This window comes from Notothenia rossii (assembly GCF_949606895.1).
Source record: "Notothenia rossii genome assembly, chromosome: 4".
In the NCBI taxonomy this organism is placed as follows: domain Eukaryota; kingdom Metazoa; phylum Chordata; class Actinopteri; order Perciformes; family Nototheniidae; genus Notothenia; species Notothenia rossii.
Window position 1 is genome coordinate 78653665 of NC_136902.1, and position 19083 is coordinate 78672747.

General features: G+C 44.7%; 1 protein-coding gene across 3 annotated transcripts; it reads left to right on the top strand.

Annotated features, from left to right (window-relative positions):
* Positions 1–796: 796 nt before the first annotated feature.
* pde9ac (phosphodiesterase 9ac) lies at positions 797–17830 on the top strand. Of its 3 annotated transcripts, none has more exons than XM_079679436.1 (20): positions 797–931; positions 1325–1454; positions 3283–3353; positions 3857–3934; positions 11861–11904; positions 12062–12116; positions 12379–12449; positions 12579–12666; positions 12762–12840; positions 12949–13023; positions 13126–13212; positions 13306–13410; positions 13552–13634; positions 13872–14028; positions 14175–14288; positions 14520–14624; positions 14872–15000; positions 15090–15185; positions 16423–16505; positions 17307–17830. In XM_079679436.1, the coding sequence occupies exons 2-19, from the start codon at positions 1386–1388 to the stop codon at positions 16471–16473; spliced, it is 1557 nt and encodes a 518-aa protein (XP_079535562.1). In that variant the 5' UTR covers positions 797–931; positions 1325–1385; the 3' UTR covers positions 16474–16505; positions 17307–17830. The 3 variants fall into 3 exon arrangements, with proteins under 3 accessions (XP_079535562.1, XP_079535563.1, XP_079535564.1); XM_079679437.1 differs by having other exon boundaries at positions 16429–16505; XM_079679438.1 differs by lacking the exon at positions 16423–16505.
* The last annotated feature ends 1253 nt before the right edge of the window (positions 17831–19083 follow it).

Below are 19083 nucleotides of genomic sequence, written 5' to 3' on the forward strand. Positions count from 1 at the left end.
TCATCAAGATAGCCCATTGTCTCCACCACTTGAACAATTATAAATTGTTGCTAAAAATAAAATGGGAAATCTTCTCAAGCAGAACAGCTGAACTTGTCTGACAGAACCATCTGCCCAACCTGTCCTCAAGAATGAAGTGGATAAGTGGTCTGGGGATGGTAACACACACACACACACACACACACACACACACACACACACACACACACACACACACACACACACACACACACACACACACACACACACACACACACACACACACACACGCGCACACACACACACACACACACACACACACACACACACACACACACACACACAAATGTAACATGAAATCCTATTTGGCACTTGGCTTTCGGCATTTCAGCGACTAAAAGAAAGAATGGGCCCCTTGTTTGGACGAGTCCCTCTGATATGATATAATCGTCCATTTACCATTGAGTCCTCTAATCAGTGTTTTGTTTGTGCACTACGTGCCTTATGGGCCAGATAAATTGCTGTTTTCAACAGAACACTGGCGTAATATAATTCTCTAGCTGAGTTTCAATCAGATAAACAATTTATGTTCAGTATTTGATAAAGCCATAATGCTTTTAGGTTTTCCTTATGAGATAGAGAGAATCAGGCCTGTGTGACCAGCACAGGTAAAAGCCCTAAACCACTTAAGAAATAAGGGTTGTCTCTTTTTTCACCATAGTAACTGTCCCCTGGCAACCATTCAGAGTGCTGGTTATATTCATATTAGTCCATACCCCCTCTGTCTCCCTCACACATACCCAGCTTCTCCATCATTCGCGCACTCTCTCCTCTCCTGTGCAGCTCTTCCTCTGCTTGTGTGTGTTTGTGTGTCTTCATGTAAGTGAGCTGCATCCTTAGCACCTGGGACTTTACCTCCGCTCTCCACAGGGGAAGCTCCGACGCTGACATTGTGAGTGATGTTGCTGTATGTCAATTCATTTGACTGTGATTTTTTTAAGTGCTAATACTCTATTACGCTTTTTTGTTTTACTGAAAGAATATGTGTTCTATTTGATTTAATCTGATAATTGCCAGTTACTTATGATGTTTTGTATATATTCTTTGGTATGATATTCCTATATTTATGTTTTGTTCTGTCTTTAAAACCATAGATTGGCAAAAGCAAAACCTGGAGATTTATGTTGTTTTAAATTAGTTGAAAACTGAGAGCAATACTCACATGGTGCTGATGCTTTTGTTATCTTATTGTGTCATGATTTGTAGTATTTATCAGACATTAAACTCACTAGTACATGCATGAACATACTGGAAATCCGTGTATTTGTTTTTCTTGTTCCTCAAGTTCGCCGATCAGGGAATCCAGCCGAAATCTTTGAAGAGAGGCAGGGGAGAGGGAGGTCAACATGGGCTCCAGCTCCTCTTCCTATGCCCCTAAAACCATTTACCTGGATGTTGATGGGAAAGTGCAAAAGGTCAGTCCAATGAGAGCAGGAATGCACTATTTCGGGATTATTTTTTAAATGTGTACATTGTAAAAGTGCTTTCAGTACATATACATATTGCTGTGTTATTTCTTCCACAAATGATATACAAAAGAAAAAACACTCTTACGAGATGACGAAAAAAAATGCCAAAAAGATACAACAAAAAATCGCTCACAACGTGAGGACTTAAACTTGCAATGCGTTTCAGAAGCATAAAGTAGGCTTGAATAAAGAAGCAATCGATGACAAGCATACTGGCATGAGGACAGCACAAGACGAACTGACAAAGAACACATGGAAGACAGGGGAATTTAAACACAGGATAACAAGACACAGAACAATCAGGGGCGGGGCTGACGCTGATGAGGGTGAGGCGGGAGACACACACCAGGATAGGAGGTGGGAGACAAAACAGAAAATGGTTAAACAAAACATGAAACATGACTTGACTTAACATTTCTGTCGGTGCACAACAGTATTAATATCTTACATTTCAAATAAAATGGGGAATACAAGAAAACATAGATTGAATATGACTCGTGTTTATTATTTAATAAAGGAGCACATCATGCTAATGTTCACATTCATATGTATTTTGGGGCTCTACTAGAACATGCTTAAAGTTTAAAAAAGCACAATATTTTTCATACTTTCAGTTTACGCCTCCCTTCCAAAAGCCCTGTGTGCTCTGACTGGCTCGCGAGATTAATAAAGTGCACCTCTGCAAAAGTTCTAAAGCCATTTAAGCGCTGTGTAGACAACACATATTTTAATGAGCCTGCATGTGAGTTTGAAATAGTTTGTTGAATCCCATGTTTTTTGGCAGGCCACAAAAAGTTGTGATTTTCATAGTTGTGGATTTTTAGGTATTTTAGGTAGTTTCTTCATAATATGCCTGTTTTGAACAATAGACCAAAAAAGTTTTTTCCTCAAATATATCTATATCAACATTTTAAGACATTAAGAAATAGAAACTGTATTTAATGGTTTAATCAACTTCAATTGAAATGTAATTATGGCAATTGATTGTCTACGCCTTATGATCCATGTCCTCCCATTGGACTAACCTCACCTGGGGAGCAGACGGATGCAGAGTTAGCGTTACAGGTGTTACTGACAGAATAGACACCTGTTGCTATCCGCCTACATCAACCAGATCTGGAGATGTAGAGTGCTTCAAGTAGAGAGCTGGCGATGACACATGTCTGTTCAACAGCCCCAAGCCCACAGCCTGACTTTGAATGTTTGTCAGCTACACCTGCTGCATTCAAGATGTAAGATCACATGTTTAGCGCAGACTTTACATACTCACACTTTGCTTTCGACAGAAACACACTTTGTAATATCTACATGTACTATAGTAAATCTTGTAAACTGGGCTGGTTGCATGACAGGCGTGGATAATGTTACTAAACGCTCCGTGAACACTCACCACAGCTGTCCATTTCGTTCTCTCACTGGACTTGACCTCATTCAACCATTAAACGAGCCGACCCTTACTTTACTTTCCCATGTGACTGGGTTGTCAAAAAAACACATTAAATGTGATAACCTTTCCCCCCTGTCAGAACACTGAGGCTTTATATCATTAACACAGCAGCTGTTTGTGTGCAGGTGTGCCTTTTGAAACGATATAGAAACAGATTGCACACTGTTTGATTTATTGGCCATAGATGAGATTTTATCATACACATATTACATGTTAATAAATAATACTCCATTTATCCAATGTGAAAGCATTTTGTCTATTGCAACTTCTTTGTCTAACACTTCTATTTGTTGAAATACACTTACTACGTATAAATCTGTTTCTCAGGTGGTGTTCAGTCGGCACTGCAGTCCATGTGACATCAAGGAGCTCCTGTGTACCTCATCTAACATTCCCAGGTATTTCGTTTTGTTTCTAAATTTGTTCATTTATTTCTTTACATACAGATGACCGCACTCCCTAACTGATTCTAGGCATACTTAAAAATATCCTTTAAAATCTTAGAACCATAAAATAAAGCCACATAAAAATCCTTACATCATTACAGTGCTACTACTTTATTGGGCAGTAAAGCAGTCACTCACATTCAACAAGCCCTTGTATGCAATTTTCTGACAGACATGCTGCATTAGCTATGCACATCAAAGTAGACAATGATAAAGGATAAAAGCAAGATGGAGCCGTCATCCGCCTTTAGTTCTGTTTTGCTTTTATTGGGAAACATAAACTTTGTATACACTATTCTTCCAGTTGGCACTCATTCCTCTTTCGTTCAATTAACTGATTCTCTTTTGTGAAATAGGAGTTACTTTCCAGGAACGCTGCAGATGTAGCTTTGTTGAATATTAAAGACAATAAAGAAAATGTATTGTATTTGTTTTTATGTTTCCTCTCACTGCAGGACCACTGCCATCATGATGGTTGACCCGGAAGGAGCCCTAGTCTCTATGGATCCCACCATGCCCACCAACTCTCCAAAGTAACAGTACATTACCATGTTGGGTTTCTTTAAAAAGAAATCCCATATTAACATTCACTCGAGTCATCTTATTTATTTATTTTATCTCCACCCCATTTAAGAAGTGGTTTTGTTGTGTTTTTTACCATGGAAACAGTAATCAACAGAACAATCTTACCACAAGGTGAATTAAATAGCTGTTACAGATCAGCGTTCTTAATTAATCTTGAGGTTGTCAGGAGTGGGGAAGAATAGGACCCAAATGCAGTAAGAGGACTAAAAGGTTAGGTAACAAAAAACAAGGAGCAACTTAACATTAGCAAAACCGGGGGAGTACGAGGAAGGAAACCAGGGGGCACGAGGAAGGATCAGGACAAAAACTTGCATAACTAGGGCCAAAAGGGTGGGTGGAGGGGCTCTGGAGGAGATGTTGGGCTGACGTCACGGGGGCACGGCAAAAGCAGAGAAGGGGGACTCGGGCGGATGGCCCGGGGGTAAAGCAGAGGCCGAGAAGGGGAACTCGGTCGGACGGCCCCGGGGGCAAGGCAGAGTTTGAGGAGGGGCGAAGGCCGCAGCGGGCGAACTCAGGAGGCCGGGCACGAGGGTGACGGCAGCGGCTGGGAAAGTCAGGGGGTCGGGCTCGAGGATGAAAGCCGCTGGGGAACTCAGGAGGCCGGGCACAAGGTCGGGCAAGAAGATGACGGGCAGGACGGAGGCGGGACAGCTCCGGTGGACGGGCAGGACCCGATGTCGGCCGGACAAGGAAACCGAGCCGGCGGGATAGGCGTAGACGGGACCCTGGACAGAATGTGGGCTGGTGTCAGTGCGACCCCCGACGGAAAAGGACATGGTATCGGCGGGACCACCAACAGGACAGGACACAGAGTTTGCAGGACCCCCAACAGGGCAGGACATGGTGTTGGCAGGACCCCCGGCAGGACTACAGCCGGTGGTGGGACCCCCAACGGGACAGGGACTTGAGAAGGGACTAGAGAAGGGACTCGAGACGGGGCTCGAGAAGGGGCTTGAGAAGGGACTTGAGAAGGGACTTCAGAAGGGACTTGAGAAGGGACTTCAGAAGGGACTTGAGAAGGGACTTGAGAAGGGGCTAGAGACGGGGTGTTACGACTGATTAAACGGGTATGAACTCAAATGCACAACTCACAGAATTTAACAAAAAAAAGGTTTTATTCAAACCAAAGCTCAACGATAGTGGTACAAAAACAAAATCACTCTTAAAGAGGAAAAACACTAGGAGCATGAACAACAAAAATACTTAAACAAGACGTGGCTCAAAGCTCTGCTTGGGGTTAATCCTGGATTGCTAATGCTGGTGGTAGTCACAAGGAACGAAACGAACTGGCACAGGACAAAGGGAGACGAGGACAATAAATACACCAGGTAATGGAGAACAGGTGGAAACAATCAGGGGCGGGGTCGACAATCACAGGAGTGGGAGACACACAAGGAAGGGAGGTCAGAGTATCTGAAACGAGAGGGAAGGTTACTATTCAAAAATAAAGGGGAAAATCACTAGACCCAGACAAAAACTAACTAACATAATTTGCGAGACATGACAGTACTCCCCCCTCTAGGGACGACTCCTGACGGCCCAGGAACCTGAGGGTGCTGGCGAAAAAAGTCATTCATGAGAGTTTGATCCTCAACAAATCTTGATGGGATCCAGGAGCGTTCCTCTGGTCCATAACCCTCCCAGTCAACCAGGAACTGTCTCCCTTTGCCTCTGTTCCGGACCGCCAACAGGCGCTTGACCGTATAGACCAGGCCGCCGTCGAGCATTCGGGGGGGTGGAGGGGGTTTGGCCGCGGGAACCATGGGGCTTTCCTTTACCGGCTTCAGTCGTCCCACATGGAAGGTGGGATGAACCCTCAGAGACCTGGGGAGACGAAGGCGAACAGAGACAGGGTTAATTACTTTGGCCACTGGGAATGGGCCTACGAACCTAGGTGCCAATTTTCGTGACACCACATGAAGGGGAAGGTCCCTGGTAGAGAGCCAGACCCTCTGGCCGGGCCTGTACTCCGGAGCTGGCCGACGCTTCCGATCTGCCGCCACCTTCATGCGTTCCCCACTCCTTAGAAGAGCCCTGCGGGTGGCGGACCAGATCCGGTGACAACGCCGAACCAGGGCATGGGCGGACGGGACTGTGACTTCCTTCTCGAGGTCCGGGAAGGTAGGAGGTTGATACCCATAGGCAGCCTGGAAGGGAGTCAACCCAGTAGGGGCCGTGGGGAGCGTGTTGTGGGCGTACTCTACCCATGTGAGATGCCTGCTCCAGGAGGAAGGGTTCTGGAAGCTGAGGCAGCGGAGCCCAGTTTCTAATTCCCGATTAAGGCGTTCGGTCTGGCCATTGGACTCCGGATGGTACCCGGATGACAGGCTCACCAACGCCCCGATGAGGTTGCAGAACTCCCTCCAGAAGCGTGAGATGAACTGCGGACCCCGGTCTGAGACAATATCTTTGGGGAAACCATGGATACGGAACACATGAGTCATCATGATCTCTGCCGTCTCTTTGGCAGATGGCAGCTTGGGTAAGGCAATATAATGAACCATCTTAAAAAAACGGTCCACCACCGTGAGTACGGTGGTGTTACCTTCTGACATTGGGAGCCCAGTGACGAAATCCACGGAAATCTCAGACCAGGGCCGGCTGGGAACCGGAAGCGGCTGGAGCAGCCCCATCTGTGCCCTGGAGGATGTCTTGTTGCGGGCGCAGACAGGACAGGCCTCCACATACTCCCAGACCTCACGCTCCATGGATCTCCACCAAAAACGTTGCTTGATAAAGAATATGGTCCTCTTGACGCCAGGATGGCAGGTGAGCAGCGATGAGTGAGCCCAATGGACGACCTGTGGACGTACAGTAACAGGCACAAACAGACGGTTTGGCGGACAACCACTAGGTGCTGGGCTTTCACCGTTAGCTTGCTTCACCACAGATTCTATTTGCCAAGTGACCGCCCCTACCACACGGTTCAGTGGCAGGATGGATTCAGGCTTCTTGGCAACCGGCTCGGGGTCAAACAAACGGGACAGGGCATCCGGCTTGGCGTTCTGGGACCCCGGCCTGTAAGACAGAGTGAAGTTAAAACGGTTAAAAAACAGAGACCATCTTGATTGGCGAGAATTTAGTCTTTTAGCCTTCCTAATGTACTCGAGATTCTTGTGGTCGGTCCACACTATAAAAGGGAGCTGAGCCCCCTCCAACCAATGTCTCCATTCCTCCAGAGCAATCTTTACCGCCAACAACTCACGGTTCCCCACGTCGTAGTTCCGCTCTGCAGAGGAGAGTTTCTTGGAGAGAAAGGCACAGGGATGAAGTTTGTTGTCTTCCTTGGACCGCTGCGACAGGACAGCCCCGACCCCTTCATTTGAGGCGTCAACCTCTACAACGAAATGACGAGTTGGGTCGGGGATGATGAGGATGGGGGCTGAGGTGAACCTCTCCTTGAGACGGCGGAAAGCCTCCTCGGCCTGAGGAGACCATACAAAAGGCACCTGAGGGGACATGAGAACATGAAGGGGAGAAGCAATGGCGCTGAAACTTCTGATGAAGCGCCTGTAAAAGTTAGCAAAGCCTAGAAAACGTTGCACCCCCTTGCGGTTGTCTGGCGTAGGCCACTTAGCCACCGCACTGATTTTGGCCGGGTCCATCTGGATCAGACCAGGAGCTATGATAAAGCCTAGGAAGGATACAGTCTTAGCATGAAACTCACATTTCTCTGCCTTCACATACAGTTTGTTCTCCAGGAGTTTTTGGAGGACCTGACGTACATGGTGAACATGAGAGTCTTTGTCAGGTGAGTATATTAAAATATCGTCAAGATATACAAACACAAAACGGTTTAAAAACTCCCTTAAAACATCGTTAATGAGTGCTTGAAAAACTCCTGGAGCATTGGTGAGACCAAATGGCATGACGAGATACTCATAGTGCCCTGTGGGTGTGTTAAAACCAGTCTTCCACTCATCCCCCTCACGAATTCTCACCAGATGGTAGGCATTACGCAAGTCTAACTTGGTAAAAATGTTAGAGTCTTGAAGTTGTTCAAAAGCAGTAGCCATGAGGGGGAGAGGATACCTGTTCTTTACCGTAATGTCATTTAAAGGAGAATAATCAATGCATGGCCTAAGGGACCCGTCCTTTTTTCCCACAAAGAAAAAACCCGCCCCAGCCGGGGAGGAAGACGGGCGGATCAGACCTGCACGAAGAGAGGTGTCAATGTACTCCTTCATAACCTCCTTCTCCGGACCCGAGATGGAGTATAACCTACCCTTCGGAATTGGAGCCCCAGGTAACAGATTGATGGCACAATCATACGGCCTATGAGGAGGAAGGGAGGTGGCGCTCACTTTACAAAATACCTTGACCAGGTCATCGTAACAGGGGGGAACAGAAGTTAAATCTGGGGTTTGATTCTTGCGGTCCAGGCTATGTTGAGTATTAGTAACCCGATCGGTACTACATTCCCCAGAAACCCCTCCTACTGCCATGTTTCCCACACACTTAAAACAATCCTGTGAACACTCCTGCCCCCACCCCTTAATTTTACCTGACCGCCAATCAACATAGGGGTTATGCTTGGTTAGCCAGGGAAAACCTAGGATGAGAGGATGTTGAGCAGAATTAAACAGGTGAAACGACATGAGTTGACAATGATCATCAATCATGATAGTGACGGGTTCGGTCTTCTGTGTGACATGAAATAGAAGTTTGCCATCCAGAGCACTGGCTTTCAAAGGGGACGACAAAAGTTCAGTATTAAGTCTCAGTTCATGAGCTAATCCCCAATCCATCAGGCTTTCGTCAGCCCCAGAGTCAATTAACACTTTTTGAGAGTTACTTCTTTCATGGCAGATTACCTTTATGTTGGTCAACTTGCGGAGAGGAAAGTCTGCCGTGGAAAGACGGCTCACCAGTGCCCTCCCTTTCACTGGTGAGCCCCGTCTTTTACCGGGCATCCAGAGAGAAGATGACCTTGTTGACCGCAGTAAAAACATCTTCCCTCCAGCAGGCGGCGCCGCCGCTCCTCCGTGGACAGCTTGGCACGTCCCAGCTGCATTGGCTCCTCGGCCTTGTTGGGGGACGCTGATCTCTGGGATGGAAGGAAAGAGGAACGTGGCATGGCAGTCTCCTGAGAGTGAGAAGAGTAGGAGTGCCCTCTAGGGTGGAAATAGGGTAGTGCAGCCCTGTCCTTCTCCCGTTTCCTCTCAGCAAGTCTGTTATCAATCCTTATGGACATGGCAATGACAGAGTCTAGTTCCACTTGCAGATCCAAGGGTGCCAGCTGATTCTTAATAGGGTCAGAAAGCCCATTAATAAAGGCATCGAACAAAGCAGAAGAATTCCAGCCACTATCGGCCGCAATGGTGCGAAATTCCACTGCGTAGTCTGACACACTGCGTCTTCCTTGACTTAACTTGTAAAGAGCCCGAGCTGCTTCCCTGCCTGGGGACGTGTGGTCAAAAATGTTCGTCAGGGAGTCCGTAAACTGTCCCAAAGACTCGCATATCGGCGAGTCACGTGACCATTCAGCCGTAGCCCACGCCGCCGCTCGTCCGGTGAGATGGGAAATCATAAAAGCCACCTTGGATCTCTCCGTGGGAAAGGCTGTCGGTAGTTGGCTATAATGTAAGCTGCAATTCACCAGGAATGGACGGCAGTCATGGGATTCCCCGGAAAACTTCTCAGGCGGAGCCAGGCAGATTGACACGGTGTGGGAAGCGGGCGCCGGGTCCGCATTCGCTTCGGGTCCGGCCGGAGGTGGGTGTGAGGGCTCAGTCTTGAGGTGAGCGAGCAGGTGGTGGATCTGCCCCGCCAGGTGGTTCATCTGGTTTGTAACAGATGACTCGAACTCCCTCTGGCTGTCTGTGACGTGTGATACTCCCTGCTGGATGGCCGTTAACTGATCCTCCTGTTGAGCGAGGCGGCCTCCCTGAGAGCGAAGCGCTGCTCTCAGCTGTTCAGAGTCGGCTGGGTTCATGTTTAGGCCAGTTCGTACTGTTACGACTGATTAAACGGGTATGAACTCAAATGCACATGGCTCAAAGCTCTGCTTGGGGTTAATCCTGGATTGCTAATGCTGGTGGTAGTCACAAGGAACGAAACGAACTGGCACAGGACAAAGGGAGATGAGGACAATAAATACACCAGGTAATGGAGAACAGGTGGAAACAATCAGGGGCGGGGTCGACAATCACAGGAGTGGGAGACACACAAGGAAGGGAGGTCAGAGTATCTGAAACGAGAGGGAAGGTTACTATTCAAAAATAAAGGGGAAAATCACTAGACCCAGACAAAAACTAACTAACATAATTTGCGAGACATGACACGGGGCTTGAGAAGGGGCTTGAGAAGGGACTTGAGTAGGGACTAGAGGAGGGACTAGAGACGGGGCTTGAGAAGGGACTTGAGAAGGGACTTCAGAAGGGACTTGAGTAGGGACTAGAGAAGGGACTAGAGACGGGGCTTGAGAAGGGACTTGAGAAGGGACTTCAGAAGGGACTTCAGAAGGGACTTCAGAAGGGACTTGAGAAGGGACTTCAGAAGGGACTTGAGAAGGGACTTGAGAAGGGACTAGAGAAGGGACTAGAGAAGGGACTTGAGAAGGGACTTGAGTAGGGACTAGAGTAGGGACTTCAGAAGGGACTTCAGAAGGGACTTGAGAAGGGACTTGAGAAGGGACTAGAGAAGGGACTAGAGAAGGGACTTGAGAAGGGGCTGGAGAAGGGACTAGAGTAGGGACTTGAGTAGGGACTTGAGTAGGGACTTGAGAAGGGACTTGAGAGGAGACTTGAAAAGGGACTTGGAGTCGGCCGGACCGCCAGCAGGACACGGTGGGGCTGGCGTCGGTCAAAACGCCGACAGGACACGGGGGGCTGGCGTCGGTCAGAGAGCCAGTTCTGGAGCCGAAACTGGACCCGGGTCCATGGCTGCGTGGGCCGGAACAGGAGCCGGAACCATGGCTGCTGGGGCCAAAACTGGGGCCGGAACCAAGGCTGCTTGAGCTCGGGCCGGTCGCTTGGGTACTGGGGCCGTAGTCGATAGCTTGGCTGCTGGGGCACTGGGTTTGAGGCAGGCATGCAGACTGTCTGGGGAAGTCACAAATGTCTTCAACATTTCTGGCAGTGAGTTTACCAGCCAGGGCTTATCTGCCACCTCCCGGTGTGCAAGGGAAAAAGCAGTAACCTTAGTCTCTTTACAAGGAGCCCTCCTCCACACTCCAAAAATGCATAACATCTTTTAAGAAAGATCATCAAGAGCATCCTCAAAGAATTACTGCTGGGTCCATACTGGTCTGTTTGTACTGTCAGGGGTGGGGAAAAATAGGACCCAAATGCAGTAAGAGGACTAAAAGGTTAGGTAACAAAAAGCGAGCTTTATATCCCAAAGCTGATGACAACAGAAAACAAGGAACAACTTAACATTACCAAAACCAGGGGAGTACGAGGAAGAAAACCAGGGAGCACGAAGAAGGATCAGGACAAAAAATCTCAGGAACAAGCATGGAGCGCGACAGGTAACATGGACAAGAGCATGGACATCAAGAGACGGGCAGGTAACATAGACTAGGAGAGACGACGAACAGACATGGAGCAGAGGGGAAGACAAGGCTAAATACACAGAAGGTTAATCACAGGACAGACACAGCTGGCAAGGGAGGCAGAAACACAAGGGCAATAGGTGAACACAATCAGACATACCAGGGAAACTAAGGACAGGAAGGCAAACACAGAAAGTAGGATCAGACAAGACACAAGGAGGAAAACATTTCAAAATGAAAGGTGGAAAATAAAAACATAAATCCAAAACCTCGACAGAGGTGAGATTGCTCTGTGTATATTAGCAAAATAAAGCAATGTAAATAAGTTGTACTTAAACTGATGTTTTGAATCATAACGACTCATCTGTTTTCCTCACAGCTCTCTGTACAAAATTGTGCCTCTTTCGACTGGTCAGCTTGGAGGTAAGCTTATTTTCCTTTCACTCTAACAAGCTCACAAATACACACATTCATTCATCAACAACACTTCTACTGTGAAAGTAATGAGCTCAAAAATACCAAACCTCACAACGTGATTGCTGTTCATGATGATTTATCAGGGGTGCATTTGTGTCTGCAGAAAAGGAAGACATGTTTCAGAACGTGTTGTCCCAGGTGGCTGAACAGTTCAGCAGGTAACGCCCCAGTTGTTTATGTTATGATGTGGCTGAAGCCTGCCCTTTCCCACCTTCACACATACCTCACACACATACCTGACACCAGGGACTTACAATTATAATACAAGCCTTAACCCATAAAGGCAAGTTCAATCACACAACTTATTTTACCTTTGTCATTGATTTGTTGTGGCCCTATCCAAGTTATATTTAGTTTTGATGACCAATTAACCATGTGAAATATGATTCATATATCATTTTCTATTACTTCCTCTCACAGAGCCTTCCGGATCAACGAGTTGAAGACGGAGGTCACGAACAGGCTAGCAATGCTGGAGAAGAGAGTGGAATGTAAGTGTTACATTTTATAGCAGATGGTTTACACACAAAAGAAATCCCCCTGACATGTAAATTAAAAATGAAATACAGCTGACCTGGGAGGAAGCCAAACTGTGATATTTCTTCTTGTCATCTTGACAGTGGAGGGCCTGAAGGTGGTGGAGATTGAGAAGTGTAAAAATGATCTGAAAAAGCTACGAGAAGAGATGGCTTCAAGAGGTGGTGCCAGGTAAAATTGATAAATTGGACATTTTACATCTTACTCACAGATATCAACAGATAGCAGATCGGGTCAAATCAACTTTTCTTGCTTCGCAAAATCAGAGTTAACTGTCCATGCAAATACAACTTTGACGATGGGAAGAAGGTCACTCCCAGACGAGATGTCCCCAATTACCCAAAGGTATGTCCGCTGGGACTTTTATTTCATTACTAACCGATGAAGCTGACTAAATTAATGACAACAGCTTCCTTTTAAAGTTCTAATGGTATGTTTGTTCGTTTTTTACAGTACACACTGTCTCAGGAGACTGTTGAGGCGCTCAAGAAGCCGACATTCGATGTCTGGCACTGGGAACATAACGAGGTTTGTTGACAGTGCAGCTCCATAACTCAATCAGCCATTTCCATTCCATGTTATCCAAGTGACTGATGTCTGGATCTCCTATTTTTTCCTTTGTGAATTTAGATGCTAAGTTGTTTGGAGTACATGTACCATGACTTGGGACTGGTGAAGGAATTCAACATGAACCCCATCACACTCAAACGTTGGCTGGTAAAAGTTCGAACAGTAAAAAATAACACATTGTGTAGATTTCAAAAAGGTTTTTACTTAAAATGCTGTCTTAATAATTGTGTTGTTTGCTAGTTGGCGATTCAGGAGAACTACCGTAACAACCCTTTCCACAACTTTCGACATTGCTTCTGCGTCAGTCAGATGATGTATGGCATGATTAACCTCTGCAACCTACAGGTATGGTGCATGTCTATGTCTGTTCATGATGAAGTTAACTTCTGAAGTCCTATTTAGATCTATACTGACTTTCCAGATCGGACCTTTTGATGTTCACTTGGACGATTTGTAATTACGCCTTTCTTTCACACTGCTGTCCAGGAGAAGCTGACTCTCACAGATATGGGCATTTTGATGACAGCAGCAGTATGCCATGACCTGGACCACCCTGGCTACAACAACACGTAAGACCCCCTATTTTGTCTGCCTACTGCCTCCAGTATGTTTTGACATCCTCTGCACAACATCGTGTCAATGAACTGTGAAACTGGTTCAGCATGGAGAGAGTTCAGGTATGAAAACACGCCGATTCAGATCATCTTCTTGTTTTTGGTCGAAGTTTTCTGCAGGCCGAGACCTCTCTCATCAGGGAAGCTTCATGGGAATATATTATCAATTCACACGTGTCATCCATCCACCAGGTACCAGATCAATGCACGCACAGAGCTGGCAGTGCGCTACAATGACATATCTCCGCTGGAGAACCACCACTGTGCTGTGGCCTTCCAGATCCTGTCTCTTCCTGAGTGCAACATTTTTGCCAATGTGGATCCTGAGGCCTTCAAACAGATCCGACAGGTGAGATACACAAGTGGAATTCTGACTGTGACAAGCATGATGAGTTTTATCTATATCCTATTCAGCATTGTCACTTACAAATATATTAATCTTAACAATATTTTAGCAAATGTCGAGCAAAGTGACTTATCTTTTTATATTTCCAGGCAATTATCACCCTCATCCTGGCCACCGACATGGCCAGACATGGCGAGATACTAGAGTCCTTTAAGCAGAAAGTGGACAACTTTGATTTCACCAATGAGGAGCATGTGACATGTGTATGTATACAAGATCACGTTGCATTATCAGCTGTTTATTGCACGGCACATGCAAGCCATGATCTCAACACAAGCAGGCCTTTATCTGCGGGTTGTGCTGTGATCATCAGAGGCTAAATAGACTGTATAAGTATAATTTGGAAAGTAGTCAAAGAAAATCGGTAGATGCTGTATGTTTGTTAAGATAAATAGGCTTCTTTATCCTACACATGTATGTGTGTGTGTTTTCAGCTGAAGATGGTTATGATCAAGTGTTGTGACATTTCCAACGAAGTGAGGCCAACTGAGGTAGCTGAGCCATGGGTGGACTGCCTATTGGAGGAGTACTTCATGCAGGTGACCGAATTCTTTCAAGTCCATTATCTGAATCCATCATGTCAACTTTGTCCTAGTTGTGGTAGAATATGGTCATAGAGTAAAAGGCATTAATAAGTGTTTTAGATTGACTTATCCAGGGCCATATGCTACTTATATGCATGCTAATAGGCAACTAGTAAATGGTTTATATTAATACCAAATGATACCAAATGTGTACAATGAGAGCCAAGGCTAAATGGCAATGTTTCCACTCATGTGCTTTCAGAGTGACAGGGAGAAGTCTGAGGGTCTCCCTGTGGCTCCCTTCATGGACAGAGACAAAGTCACCAAGCCCACTGCTCAGATTGGATTCATCAAGTTTGTCCTCATCCCAATGTTTGAGACGGTCATGAAGGTAGGACGATGTGTGTACAGATGTTTTCCTTTACAAATACACGCACTGATTACACACACAATTAATGACCTTACTGTGGTGTCCAACAGCTTTTCCCTCAGATTGAGGAGATCATGGTTCAACCTCTGAGAGACTCTCGTGACCATTACGAGGAGCTGAAACAGATCGATGATGCCATGACTGAGGTAGGACTTGTATTCAAGTTTATTTATGTATTAGTCTATCAGCACAGCCATGCTTCGTTCAAGCTCTCACACCTCTCTATGTTAAACTAATTTCAATAGATCACAAACATGCCAAACTTCATCACTTGTTGCCAGTAACATGACACTCTTTAACATGGAGTGAGAAAGTTGTAGGGAGAGTTGAAATATTAGAGTTTCTCTTATAGATGTTTCACAATAAGAAAACTTTGAAGGAACATTTATAATTTAGCGTTTCTTTTTTTGGGAAACATTTACCTTAATACTGAGACTTAGATGATAAGATAAATGCCCCTCTCACATCTTTCCATTAGATATAAGGCTACAGCAAGCAGCAGCTTAACTTAGTTTCGCACAAATAAACTACTGCTAGCCTTGCTTGATAAGGTAACCAAAACCTCTAAAGATCAATAACTAATAGCAAAATAAAAAATCACATGTAAAAGCGGCAACTGGGCTTTGTGCCAGACTTTGTTTTTGGCTCTGACCAGTTGCAAGCAAGCAAAATCAAGTCAATTTTACTTGAATACAAATTTGCCTCAAACGCTTTTCAATCTGTAAAACTAATAAAATAAATAAAAACTAATAAAAACTTTATATAATCCTAACTCATGTGTGAGCATCAAAATAACCTATCCTGTGAGCAAGGAAGACCCTTTTGAAACCTTGAAGCTTCCACTCAAGGAACTTACTGTTCCAAACCAAGAAACAACCCTTTTATTTCTATCTCTATTAAATCTCCATCATAAGCAATGTTCCACAAATAAACGGTTTCTGCACAAAAACAAACACTTATTTAAACAATACCCTTACCCTTTGGTCAAGGAAAACATTACAACAGTAAGATGTATATTGTTAATTGCACTGTTACTATGATATTTTTTGTGGCAGCAAACACAGTGTTGTAAAATGGACTCAGGGGTTGTAGTACAAAGACTGTAAATAAGGCATGCAGTGATCAGAGGTTAAAGTGACAGTTCTGCATGCTCTCCAACATGTTGCTTAGCCTGTGTGGTAAACCAGATTAAATTAAAGGGTTAAAACAATGGCAGTTATCCAGGTTTCCTGGTGTGACGAACAGGCATTTTGAGGCTTTTCACCTGGAGCTACCAAACACTATAATTGTGCAATTTGTGTCACATGGGTGGGGTCACACATTCATACACTCACACAAATCAAACCGCTTGCTAACATAAAGGTGTGTCTTTTGTTCAATGAGGCACAGAAGAAAAAAACTGAAAGTATATCATTAGGCGGGAAGAAGAAGTAAGCTCTGCAGTGAGTGAGTGCAGTGGTTTCTGTGTAAGTAAAAGCAACTGACTCCTTGGTTGTGCTTTAGTGTTTAGTGTTAGTGTCCTGAGTGCACTCTGTCTCTGCCTCTCTCTCTCTGGCCTCTCTGCACATCTGCACAGCAACTCTCCTCCACTCTGAACTCTTTCTACAAAAGCCACACCTTTAGGAATGTGCAGCACTTTCATCACTTTGGATTTGCCTTTTTATTTAGGACCAAGGAGTTCATATCAATTTACTTACAAAAAGGAAAACCAAGGGGGTAATCCCGTTTCGTCGGCTCAAGCTAAATTGGTTCAGCGTGAGAAATTATTGGCAAGTGCAGGGGTCTTGGCTGTGTAGAAGATAAGGGGCTTGCAAGAAAAAAGAAAGAAAGTTCAACAGCCTAGAAGAAAGACACATTAGCATGTTTTTGATTACTTTTGGTATCAGTAGAATCAGGCCAGACTTCCTTCATTTTGCTTTAGTCACAGCTGAAAACAAAGTGATGAAATTGACGCATGTTTGTTTTCCTTTTAAACACCATGTTACCTTGATGAACTCATGAATTGAACACACAACCTCTTTCCGACATTGAACTTCTCAACATAAAGTTGCCACTAGACTCTGAGTTAAGATTTGACTTTCCACATGGGGAGGTCAATTCTCACTCACAGCTCTCAAGCCAGCTCAGTCCAATAGCCTGTATTTTTTATCTGTGGAGGCGATAACCACTTTGGTACATGTTATTGTTTTTATAAACCTAGTTTGAGTTTTCCTCCTAAGAATCCTGCTGTTTTCCCCCACATAATCCAAGCTCCTGTTTTATTGCAGGGATCCTCCTTTGTGATTAAACTAAGGAAAGACTTGTGAGGGAGGCCTCGGTAAAGGCGGTCCCAGCTGCGTTGTGAAGAGGACAGATGGGTCTGGATCAGAAGGAGGAGAAAAGAGACTGCTTGGCTGCATACTGAACTAAATGTAGACGTCAAGGTGGCATGTCTTGAACTTTGACTTAGACTTTTGCACTGGATGTAACAGAGAGGGACCTGCTGACCTCTCTGCATGTGTATGCTGTTTGTACTGTTCTTTTTAGTTTCCTTAATTTATAGTATTTCATGTGTTCTACCCTTTTGTAGAAGGATAATAAAACTAAAATGGGTTGTTTTCAGCAGTCCATGTTTGATTGTTATGGCTCATCAGAAGTCTGTGTGTTTTCTCTTACCTTCAACACTTTTCAATACAATAAAACCACATAGGGGCATATCTTTTCCAAGGTGCAACATATTGTGTCTTGTACTATTGTTTATCATCTCACAATAGATGTCAAACTTTGTTTTATAGGCCAGTTCATTACCTGTGAGTCTAATGGGTTTCAGAGTCTCCGGGAGGTTATCCATAGTGAGATAGTTACTTTAGGTGATAAAAAAGATTAAAAAACAACTATATAATGTATAACAACAATTATACAATGTATAACTTAAACAAGTCTGAGAAATACGAGTCCAAGCGTTAAAATAAAAGCTGACCTGCTGACTTTAATGAATGAAAATATTTGATCAAATGCATTGATTTTATTACATCTAATGTACACAATGATCCCTCATGTGTGCGTTGTATACCGCCCCCCCCCCCCCCCGATGTGAAACATGTTCAATATTCCTTCCTGGCCTTGGAAGTTGTAGTTTAACAAAAACAATCCGGACCTTCTCTTGAGATTTCAGCCATAAAACATGATCTTCATCCGCAGATAAAGATTGCTCAGTTGTCATGGGGATGAATCTCAGCAGCTGTTATGATTTCATCCATTGCACTTTTCATCCATTTTAAACGCTCAATGCCAGCTTGTCAACGGATCCATCACCATTACAACAGAGCCTACTGCAGTTGCTGATGAGGACCGTGTGATAAAAAGATCTGGAAAAAGCTTGCAGATGAACCTTGAGTTAAGACTGATGTTTGTATATGTTGATGACTGAAACACGTGTTATTGCACAGAAGCTATAAAAGAACAAACCAAGAGCCCATTTAGACAGAAGTGGTAACATTTCACTTTCGATTTTTCCATTTAGTTAATGAGTAATAACGTCTGTGTAGCATTCCAGTTTCTTTTTCTACCCTATCATCATGATTGGAATATATATTTTTGATTGCCACATTTAAGACTTGAGGGCAAGAAACGTGTTGAAATATGACTAATTATCCAGGTCTGTAACAACCACAGGTGCCACTTATCTCAACCTGCCCCACGTTCCCCTCTCTTTGCAGCTTCCCTTTGAGCAATAACAGATCTGGGTGGTTTTCCTCCAGCTACTCCTCAGTGATTTTATTACTTTTCTTTGGCAACATGTTGCCAATAACTCGTGAGCAGTTATTACCTCACCTGTTGGTCACACATACACATACAGTACACTGAATACCACCCAAAACGCTCTGATTAAATTATGATAAATAATCTGTTTGTTATCCTTCACTTTTCTAGTCTGTAGCTTAATTTGATACATCTCACTAGGTATTCACATGTTGGTGGTCTGATTGGTTCTTTTTAAATTAGCATGATTGTTTGGTTTGTGTGCATACTGCTGCAATACTTGTGAGTTGATGATGATCTCAA